Source organism: Octopus bimaculoides, chromosome 9 (genome assembly GCF_001194135.2).
Source record: "Octopus bimaculoides isolate UCB-OBI-ISO-001 chromosome 9, ASM119413v2, whole genome shotgun sequence".
In the NCBI taxonomy this organism is placed as follows: Eukaryota; Metazoa; Mollusca; class Cephalopoda; order Octopoda; family Octopodidae; genus Octopus; species Octopus bimaculoides.
The window spans coordinates 222,248-233,387 of NC_068989.1; the positions used below are offsets into that span (position 1 = coordinate 222,248).

Sequence of the window (11,140 nt, forward strand, 5' to 3'; positions counted from 1 at the left end):
CACGTAATTATTGCACGTTCTTGCGGCCCCAGGCTCTTACTTTCGGCGTCAGGCACATTCTTACAGCCCTGGGCACGTTATTGCGTCCCCAGTTACGTTCTTGCGGCGCCGGACACGTGCTTGCGACGCCGGGTACGTTCTTGCGGCCCCAGGCACCTTCTTGCTTTTCGAGGCACGTTCTTGCGGCGCCAGACACGTTCTTGCAGCCATCATCCATGTGGACACATTTCTCTCCTATGACATCATGATTCTCTCTAACACATTGTCTTGCAATTCACACCACTTCAAGTTTCTCTCTTTGGAGCCTTATTACATAAAAGGGAGCCATCATCCATGTGGCCCATGATAGCATGAGGTTGATAAGTGCAGCAGTGATGACAAAACTGACAGTTCTGTAGAAAATATAGTTAAAGGCAGAGGTTTAGAATGTTAAAGGAGAATGAAATAGTAACACATTATTTAGACTAGTTGCACTACTAAGTCTAGTTATAGTCTTTGCTTTTTTCAGTCCAGATTCATTCAGGTGGAAATGCCATATTTTCAACTTAATATAATTGTACCAGTAATATATACTACCTCTCTAGCTCTACTGCATCTCTTTCCTACAAAAATTGAGTTTACATCTTTAAAAATGTTGCTATATTATGTTCTCCCAGGTAAAGATGGTTTCGTATCCAAAGAGACTTCTGATTCCTGGGATGCCACCAGTAATTACAGTTCGTTGTCGCAAAAAACCCCAGAAAATAATGGTTTGTATATTTCATGCATTTTTTTTTTTTTGTTTTTGTTTTTAAATCTTTCAAAGAAAACTCCACTTACTTTCTCACATCACAGTTCATCCTATCATCGAAAAAAAAAAAAAATGACAATTCTATTAATTTTATTTCAGTTGTTAAGAGTTGTTAGTCACACAGAACAGGAATTAGTACGACAAGGCCTCTTGTCTGATACTCTAACAGCTCTGCTAGTTCACTAGCTTTATTTATCATGCAGAAAATATGAAAGGCAGAGTTGAATTTTGATAAATTTGAGCTCATTCTATAAGAAATTGGAACAAATATCTCAAAGTCTTGAGAGTATTAATCACGTTTTAAATGGGTGCAGTATACAAGCACAAACGGAGTACAAGTGCAGACATGACTGCATTGGAAAAAGAGTGATTTGGGATATTAGACAAAACAACAGAAAATTGGTGTGAACGCAAACCAGATAGAAAATGAGAATTACAAGATCTTAAGGGACTTTGCCATAAAAACAACTGACCATACTATTGAAGCACTTGATTAGAGCATTGGGTTCATAGTGAGTTTGATTCCTGGATTGGGTTGTGTGTTGTGTTCTTGAGCAAGTCACTTTATTTCACATTGCTCCAGTTCACTCAGCTGTAGAAATGTGTTGTGGCAATGTCACTGTTGCCAAGCTGTATCGGCCCCCTTTGCCTTTCCCATCAGTGGCATGGAGAGGAGGGGAGGCTGGTATGCCTGGGCTACTGCTCGTCTTCCATAAACAACCTTGCCTGGATTTGTACCTCAAAAGGGAGATACATTTGATGAAACAGCAGACCATCTCATCTTGGGATGTCCTGTGCTGACACCAAATGAATACAAAAATCGCCACAATAGGGTAGGACAGTATTTACATTGGAAAATATGTAAACACTACAAAATGAGCACTTGAAGGTAAAAATGTCACTACCCTCTGGGATTTTCCAGGCTAACTGACCAGACATAATTATTAAAGATAAGGAAGAAAATACTTGTAGATTAATAGAAGTGTTCCCACTGATAAAAAATGTATCTGAAACAGAATTTGACAAATTAAGTAAATATAAGGACCTGGAAATTGAAATACAAAAGATGTGGCATCTTAAAGCGAGAACTGTTCGTGTTATTGTAGGTGCCCTAAGTATGATAAGAAAGGGATGTCAGAAACATCTAGATAAGATCCAAGGAGAACCATGTCTCAGAGAAATCTAAAAGATTTTACTGACAAGTACTTCCCATATCCTTAGAAAAACCCTTTCCATTTAAATGTCTGTGTTGTATTACATGAAGATATTTCGCTACTGTCCCTGCCACTTCCCCTCCCCAAGCTTTCAGTCAAACTGTAACATTTCATATCCTTCACTTGCCCCAGGACACTGGGTATGTCTTGGCAAGTGATTGTAACAAACTTACAGATTAAATAGAAGATAAGAATTGTAGATTAAATTAGTTTTACTGAATTATTTTAGTCTCTTAGCATAAGAGTTGCTGAAGGTGTACAAAAGTATGTGCTTAGAGGTCAGTTGTGAATGCATGGAAATAAAAACTTGTGTTCATGACAACAATTTATCAATTTTCTCTCATATAAGATTTAGAAGTATGATTCATAAGATTTCAACTTTAGGTATTTTTTTAAAATTATTTTCTGTATATTTCAAATGACAATATATTTTTTCCTTCTTGTTGCAGACGTTGAAGCACTTCAAAGGGTAAATATTTTTGTTCAGTTCTTTCTCTAAGTTTCAAGTAGTTGTCATTGGAGTGTGTGTGCGTGCATACAGTAATATTTTGCTTAATTATTCCTTCCTTTGTTTCTTTTTTTTTTTTTTATAATTATAAAAATAGAAACATAATAGTTAACAACAAAATAATAATTGCTTTAAAAGTTTAATGACCTGATGTTACTAAGGTGTTCGTTAGTCATATAATTAGTTTGCTTGTTGATGATTTGTGCAGAGACTCTCTTCCTGCTCTGTCTAAAAGCTTTTTATGAATAAATTGAAACACTATGAAAATGCTGAAGCAGATCTAACAGTGGAAACTCCTGATTATTCCTCAAGTCTCAAGATTCAAATATTGTACAGAGTAGAAATGTTACTTCAAATATGTCATCTGTGCAAGATTTATAATTTAAAAAGATTGAGAGAAACAAGGAACTCTTGGCACATTTATAAAGTGAAAGGAAACTCCTGTATCAAGTGGTGAAACCAAAACCAGCAAAGAAATATCAAGTGATATACAAAAATTTAGATATTTTTGGTAGTTTATTATTTATGAATATTTAATCAAATCTTTGGTATGCATACATTTTTCTATTATTGTTCTTTATTTCGTACATTTAAAAACATGTGATCAGAATGTTACAGGCAAGTATTGCAAGATGGAGTCATGAAGCCAAGTCAACTGACAAGAGACCTTGGGGTAAACCAAGAACCAGATAGCTGGATAATATCTTGAGAATCCAACTGAAAAGTCTAATGACAGTTTCTTCTGAGATCGGATCCTATGGAAGAAGTGGCTGAGGACTCTCCCTCCGTGACCCTTCCAAGAACAGTGACGGGAGAAAATGAATAGATGGAGATGTCTGTTATTAGTCACTATGTCTGTTACTTCTTAAAAATTGTCAGAGATCTACAGTGAAATACTTGCAGATTATTAACTAAAAAAAAAGGGGGATAATAGTGTATATAAGATAAAAACTAATTAGAGTACAGATCATAAAAATCTTTATCAAATTTTTAGTACTTTCTTTCCTTTTCTTATGATGAAGATATATAACAAGTGGAGGGGGGGGAGGGTTATGGTTGAATGTACATAAAATTATTGAAGAGTGAAATAACAAGGTATTAAGGAGGGCTTAGCAGAGGAGTAACTTTTGTTTGTATGGATTAAAAGGTAATGCTTTTTGTTGTGGTCAAGTGGTTAGAACATTTTTAGTTTTGTCAGGGTTTTCTGTGGCTCCTCCTTTTATCTTCTCAAAAAAATTATAGCCTGTAACAGTAATGTTTGGATTTTCCTATCTATGATTTATTCTAGCTGGACATTAGCTACTGTTAAATGTTTTGGGTGATTATTGATTTGCTTGTATGTTAAGTACATGTTGTATTTCTTCTACATAGCTGTGTAAATTTCTTTCAGCGGCCGATGTCATCCAGCTCAGTTGAAAGTACCACGGATCTTGAGCAGATGAGCACGAAGATTCCTGGCGGTCATCAATTCATGCCTCAGACATTTGAAGATGATGATGATAATTTAAAACTAGAAAAGGAGAAAAAAAAGAAAGGGTTTTCTTCTTTTTTCAGAAAGAAGAAAGACCACAAAGAAGTGAAGAAAGATAAAAATTAATTCATTCCATTGAAGCCTGTGTTCCTAACTGTTCATTCCCCCCATTCATCTGCCAGTAACTGCTGTACAGTTTTATGACTTTCTTTCTCTGCTGGACGTAGAGAAATGTCAAATCTAGATTTATAATTTGAAGCAACACATTCCAAATAAGCCTTATGCAGGATTTTGTTTGTTTTTTTTTTTTTTCTGACAGAATTTTCTAGAATTTCATTCCAAGTTTTCCTCTCTTTCTACATGGCATCAATTAAAGAAAATGTTCTATGACTTAATATTTACTTCACCTCAAATTTCAACCCCTATCAAGAATTTGTTTAACGTCCTCTATTTTTAACCCATAAATTATTTCACACTAGCATTGTTTCTAATTATCAAAAAGGGGTCAGCTAAAAAAAATATCCTTGGAGAAGATTAATCTTAAAACCAAGTTTGGATCCACTGTAGATTTATACCAAAATCCAAGCTCATGTATAATGATGGCCCAAACTCATTTATTTGTTTTATAAGATGAAGAGATTCATCTGGTACTTTTCAAACTGTCTGTCGTTTCATTAATTTTTTTTTTTAATTCTTAAATTTCAAAGGTGCAAGGAAATTTTTTTTTTTTCTAATTTTGTTTTGATGTTTTTGTTTCTCAGATTTTATTAATTGTGTGTGTGTTTTTGTTACTCAAATTTTATTACTTTATAAACACAAAGGCACACACATAAACATTAATATTCATCATCTTGATGTCCCCATGCTTTTCCATGGTTGCATGAGTTGGATGGCAGATTTTCTACAGCAGATGCCCTTTCCTGTATCCACACAAAGAAACAGACATGCTTTTGCCAAATATTGGAAAGGAATGACAGTGCCAGTCATTTACAACTCTCACTATGATGTCAAGTCAAAGGTCAGAGCTACACACACACACACACACATTATTATATGGCTGTGTGGTAAGAAGTTTGCTTCTCAAGTACATGGTTCCGGATTTGGTCTTACTACATAGCACTTTTGGCAGGTGTCTTTCACTGAATCCTTGTAAATGTATTTGATGAATGGAAACTGAAAGAAGCTCATCCTATATGTATGCTTGTATTACTGTCCCCTTGCTTCAACACTGTATGTGAGTTGTAAATGAGTCTCACTGTTATGCAAGCAGTGTTATTCATTTTCAATCTTTCATGAAAACTTATCTGGTCATGGGAAAATATTACCTTATTTGGATATGAGGGTTGGCAACAAGAACGCCATCTGGCGGTAGAAAATCTGCCTCAACAAATTCCGTTGAATCCATAGAAGCAGGGAACCATGGACATTAAATTGAGGATATGTTTTTCTTTGTTTCTTTTTTTTATCAAAACTGAAGCTGAGAGTTTGTCTTACAACTCAAATTTCAGTTTCAATAAAAAAAACATCTACATGTATTAACCCCTCTTCATTCTTCTGACATAATTCTATATATTATAAAATATTGGTTTTTGTGTGTGTGTGTGTGTGTGTGTGTATAATGTGAAGACAGCGAAACATACAAATATGAAATAACAGGTTCGTTATTAGTGAAAAGTTAAAATTCAAGTGTTTGTAGTTTTCCTACAAAAGCTTGAACTTAATGAAAAGGCTTGTTTGATAATGTTAATAATCTGTTGAATTTATACGTGTGTGTGTGTGTGTAACAAGGCAGAAAAATCAGGTTTATGAAGGATCCATTGAGTAAATTCAACATAGATTATTAACATTATCAAACAAACCTTTCTCAAAACACTAATTTTCATGAAGTTCAAGCCTTTATTGGAAAACTATAAGCACTTGAATTTCAACTTCTCATAAATAACTACCCCGGTTATTTTGTATTCGTAATAATTGCTTGTTTTCATTCTGGTAAAACACCATGACAGTCAAGACATCTCATGTACTAGGACATCTTTTTTTGGAGTTTTTATAATGCTTCACTGTATAACCTAACTGACAATTTAGTTACTGTCCACAATATGCCAAAACATTTAATAGCATAATATTTACTACAATATTGTTGATCTACTGAAGGAACAAGCCCAGAGCCTTGAACTAAAAACATGCCTTAACTCAGTTATTCAGTTTGTTTGTTTTTGTATTTTGTTTGTTTTCAAGCAGCTGTTCTACTGTTTGTGTAAGATATCAGAGGAACAAAGATTTGATAGAAACTGTAATTTTTCTATAGTAAATAAAATATTAAAATTTGGAATGATATGTGTTGTATTTCATTTAAATGTTTTTAATGAACTATAAAATCTTCAGCTCAACCCTCAGGAAAACCATAGCAGTATGGAAAACAACATTCAACTCCTACTAAAGGTGACGGTAAGGGATAATGAAGGAGATGATGATGATGATAAAAAGAGAGACCTGTATAAATATAATACTGTTGACAGATTTATTATTTTGACTAATTCTGAAATTCCTCCTCTGAAAGTAGCTACTTTGAGTAAGAGAGCAACTCAAGGTCATCGAAGTGACACTAAGGTCCAATTATACGAAGCCCAATATATCCATCATGACCACCCATCTGATAAGGGTCCATCATGACCACAACTGCACAACATGGTGAGCTTATATCAAAATAAAAAGCACATGACCTTGCAGTTAGAATTTTCTTCAGGTTGAGTAGCTCATCTTCCTCAAAAGGTCCCTGAATAAGGTTCGTTCAAGGATGATGAACAAAACACCCATGTTTTCAGATGTAAATTATTCAAACCCCAAAGAATTCTTCGCAATACACAGCTATGATGTCCCCCCCCCCACTACTTCTGCTCGTGATCACAGCTGCACATATCATCAGCCACTAAGGGACATTCTCAACTGGTTAAGGGACAAGCAAATATGTAGTATTGAGCAGAATATTGTAGCCTATCAATGTATATGAGAACACTTCCAATCAGTTAAGATCAGAAGCCACGAGAGCCACTGCCTGGTACTACATCCTTACAGAGTCGATAAATTAAGTACCAGTGAGTACTGGGGTCGATGTAATCACCTATCCCCCTCCCCTCAAATTTCAGGCCATGTACTAGAAAGGATTATTATTATTATTATTACAGATGAATTACTCTGTGTCCTGATATTTGCCAATTTTCTAAGTTACATCATGACTTGTTTCATTATTTTGAAGTTTATTAATAGAGGTTTGTTGGTAATTAGTTGCTACCTGTTTATTTTAAATCATGAATTTTTTTTTTTTTTCTTTTGTAAATCAAGTTAGTTTTTAAAGTATTTTTATCTTTTATTGTCAAGCCAGTATTAAGAGAAAACAAGAAAAGCACTCATGCAAGTCACCCAGTTTATGTAAAAGGTGTCACTGCTTATCTGTGACTTCAGTTATTTACGACACCAACAACTTGCTACATAATTACATTGTGTCATGGTATATAACTTTGCATTTTGTATTTATCACTTGTTGTGGGTTTATAGTTAAGCTCTCCCGTCACAGTTAAAGATTCTCCTAGTATGACTGTTTCACTTTAATGCCATTCAAAAAGTCCTGAATCTCACCATTTTGGTCAACACTTGTTTCCATATACGTCAAACATTATTAACAGAGATGAGCATTAATACAAAAAAAAAACTGATAACGCCTAATTATTGTCTTTTTTTATGAGAATGACATGTCTGACTAATGAACACTAGTAATTCTTTTTTTGGGGAATATGCTCATATTTCATTGTCCATCCATATATATATATATATATATATATATATATATATATATATATATCTACTTAATGATTTCTCACTCCTTCAGCAACAACTGTGAAGTATTTGTTTTGCTGAAGAGGTTTAGTAAGAGCAAAACATGTTCAAAGTTGTCTTTTGTACTTGCTTCTCACCATCATTTAATGTTTGTTTTCCCTACTGGTATGGATTGGATAGTTTGATCAGAGCTGGTAAGATGGAAAGCTGCACCAGGTTCCAGTCTGATTTGACTTGGTTTCTGTGGCTGGATCCCCTTCCTAACACCGACCACTTTACAGGGTGCTTGGTGCTTTTTACATGAACCTGCACAAGGGCACGTGCGAGGCAAAAACCCCTTCAGCTGAACATTAACAATTCTGCTGGGGTGGACGGATTTTCTTGAGTATAGCAGGTGCTAGATATCTCGGTCCTTTATCCTCTCCTTTGTGAGGCTCATTCAGAGATTGGCCTTCAGTACTTCATCCCATGTCTTTCTAGGTTTCCTCTCTTCCACTAGTTCCATCCATTTTAAGTAATCAGCACCTTCTTTATGCAGCTGCCTACATCCATACACATTACATAACCAAACCAAGCACAATCTTCTCTCTTGCACACTGCATCTAATTCCTCCTATGTCTAATTTTTCTCTCAATACATTAACACACTGTTATACTTGTACACTTACATGGCACATCCAGTAGAGCATACGAGCTTCATTCCTCTCAAGCCTTTATATGTCCCCTGCATTCAGGGCCCACATCTCACTACCATGTAGCATTTGCTGTTCATATACATGCATCATACAATCTTCCTTTCACTCAAAGAAAGAAAGACCTTTTGTTGCAAACAGAGGTAGAAACTCTCAACATTTTCTCCATCCTATTCTTATTCTAGCAATTACATTTTCCCTATATCCTTCCCTACTACAAATTAGGCCTCATTGACAGCAGAGCCAATGCCCCTCAGGGGCATTTGGGAGAATGTTGGATGAATTCAGTAATATTTTAATAGAAGTTTTTCCTCACTGCATTAATACTTTTAGTGAAATTCTATTAAATTATGTCAGCAGTAAATAAAAATTATCAGTTTCCGTGCGGGTGATGTTTTTAAAGGATTAACTTCAAGTCATTATTACTTAGACTGGATGAACCAATGAAGTCTTTATATCAAGGTCCAAATCCTTTTTCAATCTAAAGAATCCTATTTAACCAAATAAAACAGAAACTATTATTACTTAGAACTGAAGTCATTCTTCCTTTACCGTAAAGATTTTCCCTAAGTTTAAATAACTTGACATCACTTCATGAGGTAGAAACTCTTTTAGCCAACCAGAAACTTTCAGTTTTGGAAAGGTTTTGTTAAGAGGTTAAAGAATTGCTTAACGTACTCTATGCACACTGTAAATTTTTGAGAACATCACCCTTAGAATGCTATCAGACATTATTATGTAAAGGAAAACTGACTGAAAAGTCTCAGGTATTGCAGTTAGTCACTCAGTTGAATAAACATCCATTATGGGCAATAGAAGTTCTCTTATATTGAATAGCAACAAATTGTGCCTTAGCATAAGGTTGCCAGTGGATACATGCCACTGACAAAAGCCAATTAGGCAGTCATGTGCAACCAACCTTCTCACTACTGTCAAACTGTTGAACCCACGTCTGCATCAAAATATGAATGCTTAATGAAGGGCACGTTTCTGTGTGTGTGTGTGTGTGTACATATCTATGATACCCAGTCTACCAGCCACTCCAATTTCTGTCACAATCATTTGCAAGTCAATCTTCCTTCACATTCTTATGGGACATCCTGTTCGATCCCTCTATTATACTCCTACTTGGCACAAAGCCACTTCCCACAGTTCCACTCTCTCTCTTAACTGAGGGGTCTTCATCCCACAAGTTACTTGGCAACCTTGCTGATGTTGGTGCCATGTAAAATGTACTCGTACCCAATCCACACTCTGTAAAGTGATTGGTATTAGGAAGGGAATAGAGCCTGGTGCAGCACTCTGGCTTGCCAGCCCTTGTCAAACCATTCAACGCGCATTCAGTTCCTGACAGTAAGAAACCTAAAGTTTTCCTTACTAATCAAACTTCTACCGTATACAAGATGTTATCGAAGCTGGCAGCACAAGAAACACCTCCAAGAGACATCAATGATCTTACAATAGACCAAATCTCCGACTCCAGTAAGCAACAGTTTGATCCGAAACGATTTGTTGTGTGTGAGAGATTTTGCTTCTGAAGTGCCATGAAGTGCAAAGCAGGTGAGTCGAGTCAAGAATTAGCAACTCCCATTCACCAGGCTGCTGCTACCTGTGATTAAACATCAATCAAGAATCCTCTGGACGAAGCGTTGCGAACACGTTTCATTTTCTCAGTCAACAACGGAACTATGCTAAAAGCACTTTTCAAAATCAACATCGATGAACTTGCATTCAATCGAGCAATTGAAGTCGCTATTGAGACAGAGGATGCGGCTAAAGTTGCTAAAGAAACCATCTACGGTTCTATTCCTATGCAAGTACAAAAGGGGTTAAATGTTCTAAATCTACAGGTAAAAAGATGGCAAGTTCTAAGCCAGCCGAAGACAAGTCAAAATGGAGGTGTTACTGCTGTGGGAAAACTTCTCATCTTGCTCCCAATTGCCATTTCAAAAATCCTACTTGTAATTATTGCAAGATTCAAGAACGCTTAGAGTTAGTATGCTGGAAGAAAACACGGTTGCAAAATCCTAGTAATACGATAAGAAGTCTAGAAATTTGTAACCGTTCTACTGTTTCTGATAATTCTTGCAGGGTTCCCCAATTATTTGTTCCAGTCCATATCTTGCCCAAGCTGGTGCACATGGAGCTGGACACTGCGACAGGAAGAAACTTCATTTCAGAAGAATTGGGAAAATTGGAACTTCAGCCAGCAACCTTGCCGTATCAATCGGCTAGCAAACATGCTATTCCGATCATAGGTACTTTCATGGGTCAAACCAGTGGTGAACTCCAGGCTGATAAAACTTGTGCCATCATGTGCCATGTTTCCAAAGTTCAAAATTTGAACTTATTAGGACGAGATGCTATTACGAAGCTAAAGATTTCAATTGACGATCTTCTGTTTTCCAGGGAATCTAACATGGAAGTCATCATCATCATCATCATCATCGTTTAACGTCCGCTTTCCATGCTAGCATGGGTTGGACGATTTGACTGAGGACTGGTGAAACCGGATGGCAACACCAGGCTCCAGTCCGATTTGGCAGAGTTTCTACAGCTGGATGCCCTTCCTAACGCCAACCACTCAGAGAGTGTAGTGGGTGCTTTTACGTGTCACCCGCACGAAAACGGC

At 36.2% G+C, this 11,140-nt stretch overlaps 1 protein-coding gene across 1 annotated transcript in view; it reads left to right on the forward strand.

Moving 5' to 3' along the window:
• LOC106868373 (spectrin beta chain, non-erythrocytic 1) overlaps positions 1–6,315 on the forward strand; it is a 183,489-nt gene extending 177,174 nt beyond the window's left edge. The window contains exons 82-84 of the mRNA XM_052970308.1: positions 657–749; positions 2,454–2,473; positions 3,903–6,315. Of these exons, the coding sequence (XP_052826268.1) occupies positions 657–749; positions 2,454–2,473; positions 3,903–4,109 (320 nt within the window). The 3' untranslated portion in view covers positions 4,110–6,315. The remainder of the gene's footprint in view (positions 1–656; positions 750–2,453; positions 2,474–3,902) is intronic.
• The last annotated feature ends 4,825 nt before the right edge of the window (positions 6,316–11,140 follow it).